The sequence below is a fragment of the Mesoplodon bidens genome (assembly GCF_964165515.1).
Source record: "Mesoplodon bidens genome assembly, chromosome: 4".
Classification (NCBI taxonomy): Eukaryota; Metazoa; Chordata; class Mammalia; order Artiodactyla; family Ziphiidae; genus Mesoplodon; species Mesoplodon bidens.
Window position 1 is genome coordinate 57048125 of NC_138160.1, and position 20814 is coordinate 57068938.

General features: G+C 43.3%; 1 protein-coding gene across 8 annotated transcripts in view; it reads left to right on the top strand.

Annotated features, from left to right (window-relative positions):
- The window catches only part of OCLN (occludin), a 47052-nt gene that overhangs the window by 21545 nt on the left and 4693 nt on the right, over positions 1–20814 (top strand). For all 8 annotated transcript variants that reach the window (XM_081231282.1, XM_081231277.1, XM_081231280.1 and 5 more), the window contains 3 exons: positions 12066–12211; positions 17782–17997; positions 19906–20077. In XM_081231282.1, the coding sequence (XP_081087408.1) occupies positions 12066–12211; positions 17782–17997; positions 19906–20077 (534 nt within the window). The remainder of the gene's footprint in view (positions 1–12065; positions 12212–17781; positions 17998–19905; positions 20078–20814) is intronic.

Below are 20814 nucleotides of genomic sequence, written 5' to 3' on the forward strand. Positions count from 1 at the left end.
ATTTAATATTATAAACAATGATAGGATTTAAAAAAAGAAAACTTTGTATAACTTGTATACATGTCTGTCTATATATATACTCCTATAGGCTAAATTTCGCGAGTATTACTGAATCAAGGGGTATGTATATACATAGGTCTGTAACTTTGGTAGATAGTAAGAAATTGCCCTTCAAAGGAGATGTACCAATTTATACAGCCATCAGTGGTGTGTGAAATTCTGGTTCCACACACCTTTTCTAATAACATTCCATTGTAGAGATGTATTTGACCAATCCCTGTTGTTGCATATTAGTTTTTTTCCAATTTTTGACCAGAATAATTATGTAAAAAGTAATTTTCTTACAGTAAGTATGTGGTACTTTTTTTGGAAATGGAGAAAGTTGATGTTGAAAGTAACTTAGCTGTTATGTAAATGGAAAGCATTTTTAATTTACATGCCTGGGCTCACATAATGTGACAAAGCCAGGACTTGAGCCCTAGTCTAGCATTTCCATGCCAGTGTGCTCTTAGAGAAAGCCTTAGTGATTACATTTTCTCTGTGTCTCTTTTTTTTCCAGATTGGTTTCAGGTACACAGAAATAAATTCTTCCCAATTCTTGGTTCATGACCTTGTCGTCTTTGGTCCATTCATAGCCTTTTTGTATTTATTGATTTTTTTCATAATGAACACCCATCATCCTACCCAAGAATTACAATACGAGGTCTAAGGTACATTACCCCATGTGTTTTTTACTCTCCCATCCACCTGCTTCTGCCTGCTCCCAGAGGTGACCTGTCTCCAGAGTGACTTCCCTACTTTAATTAGAAAAGACCATGATGTGTTCCTTCCCTTTTCTGTTGCCTTGATTGCATGACTGAAGTGCTTCTCAGCTCTGGGAATGGAACTAACGGTTCCGTTGTGATCAGAGAAGGTACCCTCAGCTGTTCTCACTCTGAGTGGACTTCCTCTCTATGTACTGGCCAGAAAACTAGGCTCTGCAGGGTTTTTGCGTTGCTTTAGAGGAGACCCTTCGTTTAGTCTCAGATGAACAGCCCTGTGGGACTGGTAGTCTTCCCCTTTCTTCCACTCTTGCTATGTAATGCTGTCTTTTCTACTTCTGTCTAATAGAAGCAGTATATCAGGGAGGTGGAATACCAGGGTTTGAATTCTAGCTTCATTGCTTTTGCTGTGACTCTAGGTGGATCAGTTCTGTTATTTTTAACCCATATGTATGTCAAGGAAGTCTAGTTTGGGGAGAATTCCTGGTGGAGGGACAACAGCACTGGACCCTAAAGCTCTGGGTTTGAGTCCTGACTCCAGCATTCTTTGGTAAACAGATTACCCCTTCTGATCCTCAGTTTTCTTATCTCTAAAATTGGCTATATTATTTGGTCTGCCTCTCAAGGCTAATGTGAGATGCATGTGAGAAAATGAAGAAGACCAGTAATATATGGCTGTCTGCCTTACAGGGATATTGAAAGGAAGACAGCTGGCTGTGCAGAAAAGAATTTTGGTGTTGCATGAGTACTAGTTACAGTTGACAAAAACAGAACTTAAGTTAGCATAGGTAAAAAAGAATATATCTGCAAGATTTTGGGTGGTGATTTACGAAATCCTAGAAAGAGTTGAAACAACTTAGCCACAGAGGTAGGGGTGTGGCTGTGTTTCATGAACAGCTAAAATCAGGACTACAAGTCCATTAGGATCTGCTTTCTCATCTTGACTCCCTCCTGCCTGGTAGGCTTCATTTTCATATGGAGAAGGGGAGCAGAAAGCAGCTACTTAGAGCTCTTGAGTTGTTCATATTAGAGCTTCGTCTAAGACTTGCCTGGGGAAGGGTCCCTGATGAATAGCCTTGGGTCAGGCAGCCATCCTCACACTAACCCACTGTGCCCAAGGGCAGGGCCCTTCTCACATAATCCAGCATGTGGCAGTTCCCACAATTACTGTGTGGAATGGGGAGATGGTTTCTAGAGAAACTGCTCAGTAGATAGTACTTACTACCTGAATATGAGCTACATGGGTTAATCGTAATTGTCCTTTTATTTTTTATGTGTGTGTCATCTGACCAGGTTTAAATGCAGAGTGCAATTTGAATAGCTTAGGACGTGTTTCTGAGCAGCTTTGAATGTGCCTGCTTCACTCCAGTGCTCCTCAATAGTCTGGCTGGCTCTTCCCGGGAGGGTGTCACGCCACTCAGATCCCTTTCTGCCCCTTTGAGCTTGGCCTCACAGAACAGCAGGGGACTGTGGTTTAAGGAGCTGCATCCTGCCAACACACTGAGAATGCTCATAGGGGGCCTCTTCAGCCAGGAGTGCTGGAGCTGAGTTGGGAGGGGCTGATACCCTTATGCCCATGAAGATGAGTATTTCATGTTAATCTTTGTGTTCAAATCTCTCTTCCCCCACCTGCATTTCCAGAAGGTCATAAATATAAATATCAAGACATACATCTTTGTTTTCTCTAGAGTAAGTACTTAGAACTGCGGTCTGGCTTTGGAAAAGCACACACCTATGGTAAATATTAAAGAGTTGATTGTAAAATGTGTGTACTTGAGATTAGTTTTTGTTGATACCTGCAGTATTCTGGTAAAATAGTAACTGAAAGTTATGCACTTCAGTTTCAGGTGCTCCTGTGAATAAGTTTTGGTTTGGCTTTGGTAAAGTGAAAGAAAACAGAATCTGAGAGCAGTCTGGGACCTTAGGGTAAGGTCATCCAGTCTGTCTCAGTGAACTTACACAAAGGAAGCTGAAGACCTGCGAGGTAGACACGGTAGTAAGAAGGAGGCTTGTTGGTGGTGATTTGATGAGTCAGAGCTAGAAGTTTGGACTCTGGTTTCTTAGTGCTCTTTTCAGTATCGTACATCGGCTGACTTGGGATTGAGCTTCACGTCTTGATTTTGGCAATAAAGTTTTTTTAAAAAGTCACAGTAAAAGAAAGGTAGGAACCACCATTTCCTAAGTAGCCATTATAGGCGTAGCCACTCTATACATCTTTACAGTGTGAATATTCTTCTTATACAAGGGGACACTGAGGTTTGCAGAGGGCTTCAGTAATTTGTCTCAATGTACTAACCAGCAGGACAAGTGTTACATTTGCCTTTATAACTTGTATTTTTTTGGTGTGTTTTTTTTTTTTTCCTCTGAGATCTCTGAGCCTCAGTTTTCTTTGCCAGTAGAATTGGGGGAAATAGTTCATAATTAATAAAACTGTCATTAAAATGAGATAATGTATGTGTAAAGTGCTTATCTCTACCACAAATCAGCATGCCAGTTCTCAGGGAGTATTTTCTGTCTGTCTCCTAAGATGCATCTTTTCTTGTTATGCCACATAATTTATGTCAGAAGCAAGGATAAACTAAGTTTGGAGAGAACATGCCATAAACTGTTTCTTCATTATTACCAAGTAGTAAATAAAGGTTGTTAAACAAGATCCGGTTTTTAAGTACGAAATGTTTAGATCTAAAAGCTGAGTGTAGGGACTTCCCTGGTGGTGCGGTGGTTAAGAATCCGCCTGCCAGTGCAGGGGACATGGGTTCGAGCCCTGGTCCAGGAAGATCCCACGTGCCACAGAGCAACTAAGCCCATGTGGTCACAACTACTGCGCCAGTGCTCTAAAGCCTGAGAGCCACAACTACTGAGCCTGCGTGCCACAACTACTGAAGCCCTCATGCCTAGAGCCCGTGCTCTGCAGTGAGAAGCCTGCACACCGCCACGAAGAGTAGCCCCTGCTTGCTGCAACTGGAGAAAGCCCGCGCGCAGCAATGAAGACCCAATGCTGCCATAAATACATACATACATACATACATACATACATACATACATATTAAGTGTCTTATTTAGGTAGCCTATTTCTAGAAGTTCCTAAGGCTTTGACATTGTGATGCAGCATTGTTATAGCATTGTTTCCAACATTTTACCTGTCAAGGTAGGAGCTAGTAAGGATGATCAGGCCTGGGTGTAGAGAGGGGTCAGGGTCTTGGACCCTGTCCTTTGTGGTCAGCCTTGGGTAGCTTTTGGTATCCTTGGACTCTGATGAAGGTAATCACTTTGTCTGTTCATTTAATAGGTTTCTCATGTGTAAATGGGGAAAATAAAAGTTCCACCTACAACATGTATATGCTGATCCTGTAACAATTAAAGGGCTTAGGTCAGGGCCAGCACATAATTTATTAATGCCCAATAAATTTTAGCCAGAGTAATAATTGTTAGTATTTGCAATGATGGCATCAAATAAGGGAGCTTGGGTAAGAGTACCCAAAATATAAATACATTTAATGTTGGTTGCAGTTGTTAAGCTATTAATCTTCCTCTTACTTGTAAGCTTGCTGCGAGATAAGAACAAATGTTTTTTTGAAGGGCGTAGGCAGGTTCTGGGTATCATCTCCTTGCACACAGGAGCGGGGAACAGGTCCAGGTGGGGCAGGTGACTGGGACCGGGTGGTGGTGGTAATCAGTGTGTTAGACAGCTGAAGAATCTCGAATAGCTTTCTTATTTTCAACCAGTAAGTACAAGAGTTCTTTAATGTAAGAGCAGTTCTGTGGGCTGCTGACAATTGGTATACTGGGCTCTCGCCCTGGGAAAGGTTTCGCTATTATCTGTGGTCTCAGGTGGCATGAAATGGAACAAGAGTGGAAGTGTCCTATCCATGGACTGACCTTCAGAACCCAGCAGTGTGGAGGATGGAAGGCCCTATCTGTCCAGGGCATTCTGGGGGGCTGGTGTAGAGAGTTGTAACGGAAGGTGAGGTGGGATCTGTGCTAGAGCTGGTGAGTGTCTTTGTGGCTTTCTGAATGCAGGGATTCCTAGATTTCCAGCACTAAATAGAGTTAATTCTAACTATAGGTATAATGGTCTAAACAGGGCAGTTGTCTGTGACATCGAGAAAAACTGTCCTCCATCAGTGGTTCTCAAACCTTAGCAAGCATCAGAATCACAGGGAGAGCTGGTTAAAACAGCTTGCTGGACCCACCTGCAGTGTTTCTCGTGCAGTGGGTCTGGAATGGGACCTGAGAACTGGCATTTCTGAGTTCCCAGAGTTCCCAGGTGATGTTGATGCTACTGGTCTGGGGACCACACTTTGAGAACCACTGTTCCATACAGCCAGGCTGCAGCTATAATACTGCAAGCCCAGTGGGATTTGAGTTAAGGTATGCATAAGGTCTCTTCCAGGCATGGCATGCTTAGAAAATGCTGAGGTTGTGTGGAGTACTACAGTAAACTGAAGGGGATTTGGAACCCTAGGTGGTGGCTGGCATGGGCTCCGAGGACTAAGGTGTACTGTGCCTGCGGCACACCTGCTGGGGAGGCTGGCATGAGATACACGAGTGTTAAAATGCAGGCTGGGGCTTCCCTGGTGGCGCAGTGGTTGAGAGTCCGCCTGCCGATGCAGGGGACACGGGTTTGTGCCCTGGTCCGGGAAGATCCCACATGCCGTGGAGCGGCTGGGCCCGTGAGCCATGGTCGCTGAGCCTGCGCGTCCAGAGCCTGTGTTCCGCAACAGGAGAGGCCACAAGAGCGAGAGGCCCGCGTACCGCAAAAAAAAAAAAAAAAAAAAATTCAGGCTGAACCAGAGTTTTCCTTTCTAGAGCAAGGGGCCTCGAATGGGATCACTTACTGAGTGTAAGCTTCTCTACCTCACCCCTCCCAAAGCTCTGACAACTCACTGGCTCTTAGGAGCTTCAGAATTAACCTTTTTTTTTTTTTTTTTTTTTTTTTTGCGGTACGCGGGCTTCTCGCTGTTGCGGCCTCTCCCGTTGCGGAGCACAGGCTCCGGACGCGCAGGCTCAGCGGCCATGGCTCACGGGCCCAGCCGCTCCACGGCATGTGGGATCTTCCCGGACCGGGGCACAAACCCGTGACCCCTGCATCGGCAGGCGGACTCCCAACCACTGCGCCACCAGGGAAGCCCCAGAATTCACCTTTGCCTGGTGTATGTTAGTACTTCCCTGTGGGCAGCCTGCGTTTGGATAGGGAACATGATGTTTGCTGAATCCCCAGAGCCATCTGATCAAAGTAAATTAATCAGACTTGCCCAAGCCTGGTCCATGATCTCTTGCTTTGTGGGATTAGTCTGTTTGGGAGCATTTGCCTTCAAGCCACCAAGGGTGGAGAAAAGTCTGAGGGAACTTTCCAGAGGCAGTTTTGAGGCTCTTGTTGGGGGAGCATCTGTGAGTGTAAAATATCAAAACGGGAAAAACGAGTTGGACCACTTAGTGTTTTGAAAACTTGTGGTGCAAGGGCACATGGCTGGGAAGGTGGACCTTGGGTTGTAAAACTGGACATGGTACTTTGAGATGAAGGTCCTCCTCCCTCTGATGTCTGGTATATTTCTCCACTTTAATTACCAAGCAGGAAAACCCCTTCTGTTTGCCTTTTGAGGGTGGTGTTCCTACACTCTGACCTAAACAAAAGGAACCCGATGACTAAGCACATATCATAGTAATTTTGTGTCAAGAGCTGCTTTTAGAATGATAGTCCAGTAGGCAAATAAAACTCTTCAAAATGGATTCACATTGTATCTTATTCGGATGTGGTAAGGAGTTAAGGCAATGAGAATGCTTCCTTTTCTTACTGGGGATAGTCAGTGCCCAGATGAGATGGGTACCTCAAGCCATATTTAAATTACTGAGGTATCAGTTTGTTACGCCAGAAACAGCTGAGCTTGGGAGTCAGGTGGGCCGGGTTTACATCCCCCCTGTACCCTGTCACCTTCTGTGTGACCTTGAGCAAATTAATTGGACCTTAGAGACTCCGTTTCCTCATCTGAGTGTGGAGATAGTCCTATCTCACCGGGCAATGGTGAGGACCAAATGGGGTCAGGTTTTGCATGACACATGAACTTCCCTCTCATGATGCAGATCTAGTCTGACTCTTTTTTTTTTTTTTGCGGTACGCGGGCCTCTCACTGTTGTGGCCTCTCCCATTGCAGAGCACAGGCTCCGGACGCGCAGGCTCAGCGGCCATGGCTCACGGGCCCAGCCGCTCCACGGCATGTGGGATCTTCCCAGACCGGGGCACGAACCCATGTCCCTTGCATTGGCAGGCAGACTCTCAACCACTGCGCCACCAGGGAAGCCCCTGTAGTCTGACTCTTTTCCCGTGTTGTGTGAGCTAGGAACCAAGGGCACAATGGGGCGTGGCTGTCATCGCTCCTTTTTGCTTGTACTCATTCCAGATGAAGTGTGCAGTTGATTTGTGTGGAGAGAAAGGTTTTTCCCAAACTTTGTCTTACAGGGGTGAATTGACCTAAAACATTCTTGACCTTTTTTTTATTCCATCCCGGACTTAAAGGAGTCAGGGCGGAGAGGCTGCTTGTGAGTCAGTAGCGTTGATAAGGACGATTGATCGTGCAGCTCCATCCTGGTCCCAGGGGAGGACGGCTCGGTGCTGACAGGCATTGGGATGAGAGCTGCCCTGAGTCGCCCTCTTTGTTTTCCCCTTGGCACCCCACAGGGATATATGATGTTTTCATTAATTCCCAAAGATGGTTAGTTAACAAAGATTTTTTTCACAAGTGACATAGAACACTTCTAATGAGTATAATTAAATTCTGAATAAAAATTTGTCCTCATTATAACTACGTCTTGTGAAGATCTTTTGAAATTATTTCACTTGAATTTATTTCATTTTGACATTTCAGAAACACTTTAGTTCTTTCTTGATTGGAATGTGAATCTTGGTAAAACATTTCCTGTCCCCTTAAATTAATCATTCATACTCCTTAAACATGGTCTGTGAGAGTGCTTGTCCTTTTTGAATTTAGTCTCTAGAGTCTGCCTGTGTCATTCTTTGATTGGTTAAGGGTCTTTTCTCTCCTCGGCCTCAGCCCGTCTGTCTTCTCCTGTCTCGTCTTTCCCTTTTATAAAGTCTGTCTGTGCGGCAAGGGTGCCACTAGGGCCGGGAACTCTTCAGGCAGATCCCAGTGAAGAGCGGCCAGCTGGGCGCTGCCGTGTGGATTTCTGTGCGTGCAGTGCCCTTCCGCCCCACGGCTGCCCCCGAACCGCAGCTCCCCTGCCGGAGGGCCTGCGGGCGGGAGCCCCGGATCAGCCCCCCAGGCCCCGAGGCTTCTCTTGGCTTCACAGCAGCAGTTCCAGCGTTTGCTGGACCCTCTGACTTTCCTTTCCCCTCAGTGCCTAGTAGAAGGCACATCTTCCTGCATTTGTGTTTTTTCACTCTGCTTTCATCTGCCCCTAATTTCTTAGAGCTAGTTTCAAGTTACTTGAGGAAAACTGTTCACCACTGGCTGTTCAGAATTAAGCCGAGTTTTTCTCAGGTTCTAAGTCTTTAAATTTTTACCATAGTTATTAAAATGGTAGGGTTGTTTCATTGTTGTTTTAAAGAACTTTAGCTACATCATCAGGTATTATGGACTGGCTTGGGATCCTATCAGTAAGTCTGTGAGTCTCAAATCCCTGTTCTCATTGTAGGAAACACAGGCTGAGGACTCATACCTTTCTAATACTGGTCCCTCCTCACTGGGGCTTCCCAGCTTCCCCCCACTGTCCTTTGAAAGCAGCAGGTTTATACTCACTTTTGCATTGATACCGTGAGAAAAAGTAATATTTTCTTTTGGGAAACGTGAAGCATAAAAGGAAACAAATGAACTTACTCCTTGTTTTACAAATATATTTTGCTTCTGCCTCTAGACACTTAAGCTCCTTTCGAGGACAAAGGCTGCTTCTTATTCACCTTTGAGTCTGGCTGGGTGTTTCTTTTCAAAACTGTGTATCACGTCACAGATTTGCATGTCACCCTTGCGCAGGGGCCATGCTAATAATTAATCTTCTCTGTATTGTTCTAATTTTAGTGTATGTTCTGCCCAAGCGAGCATGGCCTTGGAATTTTTTGTGCACGTGTATGAAAAAGGTTGAAGTAATGAAAGACCTGTGCTGGAGGGTGAAGTCAGTGTTCGGGCTAGTCTAGTTCTGCTGACTCTAAGAGATAAACATCAGCTCAGAGCAGCTCATCTGATAAGGCGGTTGGATATACACAGTGTAGAAGTAGAACAGTAATAAATGAAGTAACCTTTATGCAGCAAACTCTGGGCTCCTGCTTTGTGCCAGGTACTGGGCTGGGCTTTGAAGACCCATAGAGGAAGGAAGGTAGGAGGCTGCCCAGGGAGGGGCAGTGGATTGGAGCTGAGGCTTTGAAGTCTATAAACTCCACCTTACCATTTATTAGGTGTAGGTCCTTGGGAAAGTTGTCTAGCACCCTGAGCCCTGGCTTCCTCTTTTCTGAAAAAGGTTTTTTTCTGAAAAAAAACCCTGAAAACTGGGTTCACCTCTTGGTGGCTGTTGAGCTAATAGACACAACCAAGCCAAAGATCGGGAGAAGGAAGAATTTATTATTACTTGCAGCAAGTGAGAAGAACACCGGGGATCTTCTCCAAAGCAGTGTCTGTCCGAACAGCGAAATTAGAGAAGTTTTAAGCTAAGGGTACTTGCGTATTCATGAAGGGGCTTGAGCCGAGGAGAATTCAGCATAGAATTGGGGCAGAGGTCCACAGAGTCCAAGCTTTAGTTGATTGAAGTCAAGAGTGGCACCATCATCATTCCATCCTCCACCTGGGTGGGGTCCTTAGTACCTGCAGAACTCAAAGATATATTATGATGTGTATCCCTCGAGGAGGAACTAGGACTCTGCTTTATCACTGCACTGTCGTTTGAGTGCCTTTTCCCCGTTCCTGCATTCCTTTGTTCCCTCAAGATCATAAATTACTGAGACCTGTTCAAGGGTGAGCATTGTGGCCAGGCTTAGATCACAGAATGGCTTCTCTTATGTCAAGAAAGCCATTCCTGGTTCTGTTTCTCCAGGGACCCCCTAACTTATCTGCTTATAGTATTTACCTGTAAGGTTGTGCCTACTAAATGATCCCTCAGTTCAGTATGTGGCATGCTGTAGCAGGCAGACAGTGGTGGCTTTAAGAGCAGCGCACTGCCCATTGAAGTTAGAGGCGTGGGAGCAGCATCACTCTGTGCGTAAACAGTCTGTCCAGAGTACACACGTGCTCTGCTGGGAGGTTTGTATGCCCAGGTACTGGCGAGACAGGAGGACAGGGAGGCACCTCACCCAGCAGGGACATTTGTGGAAGGGCCCCCGGGAGGTAGTGGCACCATCCCTACTTGGTAGTGAGCCAGGACTTAAAGTCCACTTAAGGATTAGCTGGCAAAGAAAGGGGGAAGAACATTCCATTCTGGGCAGTAGGAAGTCTCTGCAAAGACACCCAGACACCTCTTTTGTAAGGTTTTGGTTTCCGGTTTGCCAGGGTCCATAGGAAATCCATGAGCTCTGCAGCCTCTGCTAAATTTGCAAAGAGAAGAGTTAAATGGGTTTTTAAGAAAGGGAGGTCTTTTAAATCTGAAGTCTCCAGAATACGAGTACGCCTTTGGCTTGGCCGGGTATTTGCCTGTGAAGCTTAGTGATGGTGTCAAGTCCTCAGGAATTCAGTGGGTGCCAAGAATGGTCCCCACCCGGCCCCCCTGTGGTGGGATCTGAGCACACTCCCTGGCAACCCACCCCCTGGCTTCCCAGTTGCTGCCAGACTCCACTTTCAGAAGGAAGTGATTCCATTCCTTTCTGACTCGTGGGAATATTAAACAATCAAGATTAAATACCTCTATGTACTTCAAGGGCTGAGTAAGTAAATATCTTTTGACATGTGATAGATAGTGCAGTGACAGGAAAGGAGCAGGTCACGTTTTAATGCTATGCTTGACGGACAACAGAATGTAAAGTTTGTGTGTGTGTCAGGGACATACGCTATGTTGAATCTAATTGTGAAGATTTATAATAGCAAAATAATCCAATTAAAAGTCTGCCATCCCCTTCAAATACTTGTAAAAATTCTTTGTTTAGATCCAATGGCTTTAATTCCAGAAACCAGCATCTTCTGAGTCTTTACTGTGTTCATAAAGGCCCTGTGCTAAATGTGATACCTTGTCATCTCATTTAATTGTCAAAACAACTTTATGAAGCAGGTAGCATCCCCATTTCTTACAGATGAAGATATTGAGGCTTTCTAGAACTTGTAGTTGGGTAGTTGGCAGATCTGGAGTGAGCCCAGGTAATTGGATGCCATTGTGCTCATCACCAAGCTAAAGCAGTCCCATCATCCCTAAGTTTGAAAAGTTGCTCTTTTTCACAGAAATAATTTTTAGTGTTTTTTTTCTTTTCCCCCCACACCTTAGTTTTATTGCTTGACTTCAACTCAATGACTTGTCTGGGCTTAGCAGTTACTATTTTTCTGGCAGAGTAATATGCAATAATGTGAAGATTTTTAGGTGAAATTTAAAGTGTTGGACCTATACATCTAACGGGTAAATGTTGAGACTCTAATTGGCTATGCTTATGATATACAGAACTTTCTCCCAAAGGTTCTCTGGGAAACCTTTCATGTTAACAAGGCATCATCTCCAATGTGCATTACTTCTTAGAACACGTTCACTCACACATCAGAATGGAATAAGAAAGGTAGAGAGGGAAGGTAGTGATGCTGTGACTCTACTGTATAGGCTATTGGTGATACAGCCATCGAGAAAGTAAAGGAAGAACAAACAAATCTGTTATTAAAGAACCATAGCAGAAATCAGTTTGAGCTTCTTAATGTAGTTTTAACATTCCATGTTTAGGGTGAATGGATTGAGAAGAATCAATGTTCTTTGTCCTAGATTAGTGGTTTTCCAAGAGTGGTGCCCAGACAGCAGCATAAGCATTACCTTAGAACTTGTTAGAAATGAAAATTCCCATTCTAACTTGGACCTAGGCCGGATAAAATGAGATTAGTCTTCCTAAGATGGGGTGGATAATTATTAAACCTAATCACATCAGGATGAGGATCAGGTAATTTGGATTTTTTTCTTGTTTGTAATTGACTCTGGATTTGTTAAACTAACAATGGCACCATTTCTGTGCTGATTTGGCTGTTAACACTGAATAATAACAAGGTAGTCAGATAGGTTAATAATATTTAACGAGCCCGATAAATGTTAGATAATTTTATATATGATATTTTTCTTTCATTTCTTCCCCCTTTTATGTTACAGGCTAAATAATAACTGAGTCTCTTGGGACTGTTTCCTTAGGTTAAAAACGTTTCTGCAGGCACACAAGACATGCCTCCTCCCCTTTCTGACTACGTGGAGGGAGTGGACAGCCCCGTGGCCTACTCCTCCAATGGTAAAGTGAACGAGAAGCGACTGTATCCAGAGTCTTCCTATAAATCAACACCGTAAGTAGCGTCTTCCTTCTTTTGCTAGAATGAGTCCGAAAAAGTGAGTATTTGCATGTGTTTATAAATCAGTTGCTGTTTTGTGCCATTTGCCTTAAAAAAAAAAAACAGTTTTCACAAAGGCTGGAGACTGATCTCTGCCTTATAGGTAGAGGCGGAATGTGGTTCTTTCCTATTTCTGGTTTTGAAGTTTAGTTGAGGGTGGAAGGGTATTACGGATTGATAGCAGAGCTAAGTGTGGTTCTCAGTCTCTCCTCCTTCCTATAATTATTAGATTTCTTTTGCTGGGAGATGTGAAACTGATAAAGCCTCTAGATTTTGTTTTACATGTGGTGTGAAAAACCTCACAGTGAGTTTCTGGCCTAGAGTAGGTGCCATTCAGGTTATTGAAATAGTATCCCTGTTGTGGTTTTAGGTTACCCTGAAGCCTAAGTCTAATTCACCTTAATGACAAGAGAGAGATGTTGGGGATATTGTTAAGGACTTGGATGTAGTTTGCCTAAGGATGATAAATTAACGTTCCTGTATATAATTCTAGAACTCCAAGTTCCTTCGTAGACCAAAAAAAATAAACCTTCCCTTTAAGCTTTTTTTTTTTTTTTTTTTTTTTTTGTGGTACTCGGGCCTCTCACTGCTGTGGCCTCTCCCGTTGCGGAGCACAGGCTCCGGACGCGCAGCCTCAGCGGCCATGGCTCACGGGCCCAGCCACTCCGTGGCATGTGGGCTCTTCCCAGACTGGGGCACGAACCCGTGTCCCCTGCATTAGCAGGTGGACTCTCAACCACTGACCACCAGGGAAGCCCCCTTTAGCTAATTTGATCGTTCTAAGTTAAAGGTTTATCTGCTGGGAAATTTTTGTTCAAAGTTTTATCTCTGCCACTTAGGGGGCCGAGTTTGTAGAGATCCACTCTGAGTGCATAGTAGTTTGGCTGCCCGGAGCCCCTAAGATGACACCAGCAGGTGAGTTAAGTATGGAATCAGTTTGAAGAGAATAGATTTTATTATTACCCTGGAATGGAATTTGGAAGTAGACTGGCATTCTGCCTTACCCTCCATATATTTTATTTTGGTCTTCAGCATCAAGCTTACTTTTGATTTCAGTTGTAAATGATTTGGAGGAAGGGCATTGTCTCTGTTCTCCTTCTTCTCTTTGGATTTTGACAAAAACCAAATCATGTGAGGCTATGAGAGGCAGAGGTACACAGTAGAGATGCAATCCTTGTAAAAGGTTCAAGCTATGATTTGCATGACTTCCATGCATACAAAATAAATACCTATAATGCGTCTTGTGACCAGCTGTGCCTCCAAATTAACTGTAAGGCCTGCAGGACTTCACAGCGTTCCCACATGCTGTCCCTTTTTATGAGAACTAAGATATTTTCACAGATTCATTTGGAACAGTTTAAGTATCTTACTTATTCTTCAATAAGCCAGTATATTCATGATGTAAAATTTAAAAGGAGCAAAAGGGAATCCCTTTTGTCCCCAGCTGTCTATTTTCTCTCCCCAGGGGAAGCTAGTGTTACCAATTTCTTTTACGTCCTTCCAGAGGTTATTTTTAAGTAAATATGCTGGCCAAATACGATGTTGGTTACTTTTTCCTTTTAAAAGACAATAGCATATTAAATGCATTGTTAGCAATATATCTTAGTGATTGTCCGTATCAGTATACAGAGTTTACTGATCTGTTTTATAGCTACATAATATTCCATTAAATGGGTATACTAAAATTTGTTTTATTAATCCCACATTGATGCACACTTTTCCCCAATGTCTTGTTATTACAAACCTCTGCAGAGAATGAACTTGCACATTGCACATTGATCACTTTGCAAATATGTCAGTGTATCTGGAGGAAAAATATTAAAAGTACAATTACCAGGTTAAAGGACATTGCATATTTTATTTTGATAGATGTAGTCAAATTTTACTCCATAAGGGTTGTACCAGTTTATACTCCAGGAGTACACCCTAGAAGTTTTTTGAAGGCCTGGAAAATGCAAATATGATGCTTAGTTTTAGAACCCAGCAGAAGGGGAGGATGGGGATGGTGCCAAGGTAAGGGATAACGAATGCAACAGCGTGTAGTAATGACGGGAGGAACTTGCAGCCTCTGGCGGGTCGTAGACATTGTTGATTGTTGTCTGCGGCAGAGCATTGAGCGCTAAGGAGGATTCAGTGTACGTCCTCCTGGATGACGAAGGGATGCACGTTAAGTCGTAGCCTGTCTTTCCTCAGGTGTTTCTTGAAGGTGTTTAGTAACTCACCAGTGCCTCTCCTCCTTATTATTGTAGTGGAAGGAGAAGGAATTAGAATCGGAACGTTGTCTGAGGTCCAAGTTAAGAATGAGGTGCCTCAATACTAAGATGTTTTCCCCCCGAGGCATAATGTACATTCAGTAAAGAGCACTGATCTTGATATACAGCTTAATGAGAGTTCACGCATGTGGTCACTGAATTAACTACCCTCAGACCGAGAGAGAGGCATTACAAGCGCCCCCAAACGTTGTCTTCTCCACGGGTACCCCCCTTTCCCCACCACCACTGTTTTGACGCCTGTCACCATATCAGAGTTTTTTAAAAATGGAATCATATGGAAATTATTCTGGCGTCTGGCTCCTTTTGCTCTCACCATAATGTTCTAACCTTAGAATTTTAAGGCAGTTAGAATTAATCCCGGATTAGGAGACAGTAGAATGTAGCTGAAGATAGCTTCTTCTCCACCCTCTCTTTTTTTTTTTTTTTTGCGTTACGCGGGCCTCTCACTGTTGTGGCCTCTCCCGTTGCGGAGCACAGGCTCCCGACGCGCAGGCCCAGCGGCCATGGCTCACGGGCCCAGCCGCTCCACGGCACGTGGGATCCTCCCGGACCGGGGCACGAACCCGCGTCCCCTGCATCGGCAGGCGGACTCTCAACCACTGCGCAACCAGGGAAGCCCTCCACCCTCTCTTAAGTGAATTTGGGAGATAGTAGGTACACTCCCTACTCTCTTTTCCACACCCAGGGTGAATTAACCTTTGTAAATCAAAGAAGTGGAGTGCTGATGCGATGCAGAGCTTTCAGGGCAGGCTGATGCCTTAGAGTGCCCAGTGAGACCATTGTCTGGTAGTAGTATTTAGGCTGGTAGGATAATCTGTTAGGGCTTTTACACAGGTTGTAGGAATTCACTGGTTTGCCTAAGGCCCAGAGATGGTGCTAGCTTTGGGCACAGCATGATCCAGGGACTCAGAAGATATCAGGGTTCTTGTTGCTGTGCTGGTTTTATTCTCAGTACAGCTTCTTTTGTAGCAGGCTAGCCATGCACATTCCCCAGGCTGTCCTGATCTTCTAGCGCCAGATTCGGAGAATGGAATTTAGTTTCCCAAAACTTACATATCAAATCTATTGGAAAGATTCTGATTGGTCCTTTTTGGGTCCAGGAAGATGGAGTTCTCTGATTGGCAAGGCTTGGATATTCCCATCAGTGATGATGGCAGTTTTAAAATACCATGTATATCATGGATGTCATTCCAACAGTCATGACACTGATGTGATCATGCATTTTGTTTCTCCCTCCTCCCTGATACTGGGTGTCCTCAATGAAGAGAATTCTTGTGAATGTCTTTTCAGTTCAGTAATTACCTTGAACCCCTGCCATGTACTGGGCCAGGTGCCCCTGGGAATACGGAGTTCGTGTTCCCATGGAGGTTGCAATACAACAGGGACGGAAGGAAGTGCACAATAACTACACCGTTGGGGTGAGATAGAGCAGCAAAGGCATGTGAGGGTGTGTGTGTGTGTGTGTGTGTGTGTGAGAGAGAGAGAGAGAGAGAGAGAGAGAGAGAGAGAGAAAATAAAACAAGTTTAAAAAAGAAGGAAGTCAAAAACTACACAAGGGCAGATTTCCGCACCTAGGGAACTGAGTCAGATACTGAGGAAAGTATACAGGTGGTTACTTCTGGCTTGTGCAGATTTTCGACCTAATCAGACTTGTCTCTAAAAGTAGGTTTGAAGGTGACTAAGAGTGCACATATCCCCTAACTGTTAAATTTATATATACTTTTCTTGCCAAGCATTTCGTTTTTAGCTTTCATGCTGTATATCAAGTTATTGTTTAGTGTTTGAAAGGGTGTAGGAAGAGGGGAGATGGAAAACTTCTAAGGTGAAGATTTATTATATCAATACCTAATATAAAATTATGGGAGGAGGCCCGCCTTAATATTTTGGGTTTTTTTCTAATTTCTTTTGCCCTTTAGCATCCTCCCCCTCTGGCCCCCAGCACTTCAAACAAACCCACTGCATTCTAAAGGTTTTGTTTGCCACCTCAAAGCTAAGAAGCATAGTACCTGGCAGAGTGTCTAGGAACTCGTTAATCATTGACTCACAGAGAAAGTCACATTTTCCTTCCTTTAGAAGTACTCAAAGCCATGTTAACCTGGATAAATTTAGAAAGAAGAAATAAATACCACCACCCCCTCAGCTACCACCCCCCCCAAAGCTTTAGGAGTCTATAAGAAATTAATAAGTGCGATTAGAAATCTAAGACTTTGGCAACAGTTAGAACCAAGCAGTTTTGGATCACCTAGAAAACAGTCCACCTCGTGGATAAAGCTCAAGATGACAGTTCTGTAAGTTGAAAGCAATAAAAAAAAAATTCTTCAGACTTTTAAATAGTTGACTTGAATAGCAAGGCTGATGTTGGAAAGTCTCAGGTGCCTTGTTTCTCCTCTTGCCCTTCTCCAGCTCTGCTACAGGGGGAAAGTGCAGCTTTGCATTTCTGTTACTCAGAAGTAGTCTACAGTTGCCACAGCTCTTGGTCTTTTATTCCATGTTAGGCTTCGTTCTTCTGCTTGTGGCAGAAACATTATATGCAATTAAAAATCTGATGCAATATTAAATAATTGGCGTTAGAAAAATAAGTGTAATGTTAACTCTTCCATTTCATTCATTCTACAGGGCTTCAGGATTAACAGCGCAATTTAAAAAAGAAGTCTTAACGAGCTCTTTCATCCATTACAATATAAAGCTTTTTAGGTTTTTTGTTTTTAGTTTTTTTAGTTTAAATTTTCAGTATTTTTCATTTTTCAACATTGTATCTTGAAAAGAGAATTGATACAGAGGAGTCTAAAATTAATATTACCAAGAGCTTATCTCTGAGAGTCAGCCTCTAAAGGTAGATAGATAACGTATGTGCATTCCTCTCCCCACTCAGCATTCCATGGAACTAGAAGAACCTGTAGAAAAGAGTCATGATTGTTATTTTCCTAACAGCCTTTTGTGGAGTAAGTCCCTGGCACGGGTCAGGTCAATAATTCTCTTCCAGATCAGCGTGTTTCCTAAAGTGAAATCTTACATCCATTTTTCGTACAAGGTTTACTAATGAGCTCCCCTTACATCAGAGCCTTAAAGCTGTTCGTGTGCATTAGGGGACCTGGACTGGTGCTGGGTTGAGCACAGGGAGCTGGGGATCTGCCCAATGCTGGGCAGGTGGCTGGTTGAGTGAATGCGGCCCACGTGTTGCTGCCCTCTGTGGTCTCGGTGCTCTGACAAAGTCTGGTAATGCTCACGGACAGATGATTCCTGTTTTGTTAGGGTGCCTGAAGTGGCTCAGGAGCTGCCAGTGACTTCACCTGTGGAGGACTTCCGGCAGCCTCATTACAGCAACAGTGGTAACTTGGAGACGCTTTCAAAAAGGGCTCCCTCGAAGGGCAGGGCAGGAAAGTCGAGGAGATCAGAGCAAGACCACTATGAAACAGACTACACGACGGGCGGCGAGTCCTGCGATGAGCTGGAGGAGGACTGGATCAGGTACTGGGGCGCCTCTTGCTGGAACCCCTTGTGCATCTGATGGTTGTACAACCAGGTTTTGGTGGTGTTGCCTCCTCAACTGGGGTGGGTGGTACAACTTCATTCTTTGCCAACCAGGGCTGGAGACAGCTTCTTGATACTTTTTTTTCCCTTAGTACCCTTTTGTAATAAAGATTGACCTGGAGGGATTGTGTTTGGCTTAAAAGCACTTTGGCTTAAAAACATGTCTTAAAAACACTTTCAGCGCACCTCCACAAAATGATAAACTTCGCCAGTGCTGTATGCTTTTACCAGTAGTCACCCAAGCAAGGTTTTTCAAGTAAAGGAAATACAAGTATAGAGGAACTTTGTTTTACTAATTATAAAATTCCGGACCAGTGCTATGGCTTTCCTTTGGCGTTTACTTTTAAGTTAAGCTTTCACGATGAGACCAGAGAGTCTTTTAAAAGTTTAATCCAGAGGACTTTGGCAAACAGTTTTGTAAACAGTGGAGTTAACAATTTAGCGTCGTGGTTAAGTTACTTTGTGTGTCAGTGGTTTTGTTATAGTCCATCATTGCCAGCTGTACTCGTGTATGACCTGTAGCCTTTTTTTGCCCAAGTATTCTGAGGAATGGGACACAAATCAGGAACATTTGCTGTGTGAATTGTGGTTAATCAGAACATTGCTTCTCAAGGGATTAGGAGGGGTGGATGGGGCAAATATAGCTAGAAGTCCCATACACACTGGTGGCTGTCATATTTCATCTCCCCCTTACCCCTCAAGAGTTTTGGCCTAGTTCAGTCATCTGTCTATAAAAATATTTGCCTGTCTTGTATCATGCAAGATTTAAATGAAAACTTTTAGAAATTCTAAATTCTTGTTTCCCTTTTGAGCAAATCATTTAATTTCTCCTGTCTGTAAAATGAAGATATTTAAGACTGTCTTAGATACGACATTTAAAATTCCATATTGCTGTGAAGTTCCTTAGTCCCGTGAAACAATTCAGGGTATTTCCTCAGTGGATTATGGGTGGTTAATAGCATCACTGTCATATGTAAAGAATAGCTGGCATATTGAGAGATACACGTGGTACAGAATGTCAGGGTTTTTTTCATAGTTTACCACATTGCCAGATTATTTTTACAATGAGCATGCATTTCCATACATGTACCTTTTAATGTCTACTTTTACAATCAAAGTGATTTCCATTTAGGATAAACAAGACACCCCCCACCGCCCCACCCCAACAAAAAAAAATGCTCAAAACTGTCTGAAAACTGTAGGTGGTAGCAGAAAACAGCAGCTGCCAGTCAGCTGCTCTGCCGCTGAAGTGATGGAAATATCCTTTGTGTTCCACAATTCCCGTTTTAACACTTTTAACGTAAGTATCCATTCTCATGTTGTGTTGTGTATTCAGAATAAATGAGTTCCTAAGACCACCCTGAAATTTCATAAATGATTTTCAACTTATTTCTAAAAATCAGTAGGCATAGTTGTTTTTTTTTTTTTTAAACATGAGCAGCAACGTAAAAAGCATAATCATGCTTAAAAGAACTCATTTGCATCCCACCTTTCTCTACCCATAAGCAACAACCACAAAAACAAAACCAAGGGCTTCCCTGGTGGCGCAGTGGTTGAGAGTCCGCCTGCCGATGCAAGGGACACAGGTTCGTGTCCCGGTCCGGGAAGATCCCACATGCCGCGGAGTGGCTAGGTCCGTGAGCCATGGCCACTGAGCCTGCGCGTCCGGAGCCTCTGGAGAGGCCACAACAGTGAGAGGCCCGCGTACTGCAAAACAAACAAACAAACAAAAACAAGAGAATGTTATTCTCCACATCCCACCAGTTTATCATCTTTGAGGAAGAAGCACTGGATCTTAGGTCTGCTAAGGATACATAAGTAATCATTTTCTCACTGAATTTTTAGGGAATATCCACCTATCACTTCAGATCAACAAAGACAACTCTACAAGAGGAATTTTGACACTGGCCTGCAGGAATACAAGAGCTTACAAGCAGAACTTGATGAGATCAATAAAGAACTCTCTCGTCTGGATAAAGAACTGGATGACTATAGAGAAGAAAGTGAAGAGTATATGGTAAATTGAAATCTGATAATTATATATTACATAGAATTTTATTCTAATCTATGGAGCTACATTATCCTTTATACTAATATTGACACAGATTTTGCTAGTAATTATCAAACTGTAATTTCATTGAAGAGTAATTGAAATCAAGTCTTAGATTAAAGTCTTTCCAAATTGAAAGTGTACTAACGTAGTTAAGAATTACAAAGCAATGGTCTGTGTACATATTGGCTTGGCCAAAAAGTTCGTTCGGGTTCGTCGATAATACATCCCTTCCTGCTTAAAAGAAAATAGCTACACTAGTTTGTCTATTTATAAACAAAGTTCGCTCTTTCTGTAAAAATTTCAAATAATACAGAATTACATACAAAAAAATAAGTTGCCTTAAATTTTGTCACCAGAATATTAGTTGTTAAAATGTCCCCTCTGTGCAGAAGTGCACCTAGACACAATCTTTGATAAAGAATCATAAGTTTTACTTATATCCTTCCTGCTTTTTTATTTAATAATAGTTTATGGCTCTTTTTTTTTTTTTTTTTTTTCCTTGATCACCTGGCTGGAGTAGTGTTTGTCCATGTAAAGTTACTCATTACTTTTTAATTCCCATCTCCATACTGTGCTCTTTAGAAGCAAGTCACTATGCATAGATCACACTTAAGGACTGGGGAATTATGCTCCAGCGGTATACCTACACAAATTATTTGGAATTTGTCTGCGTGGGAAATTTGTCACTTCCTCCCATTTAT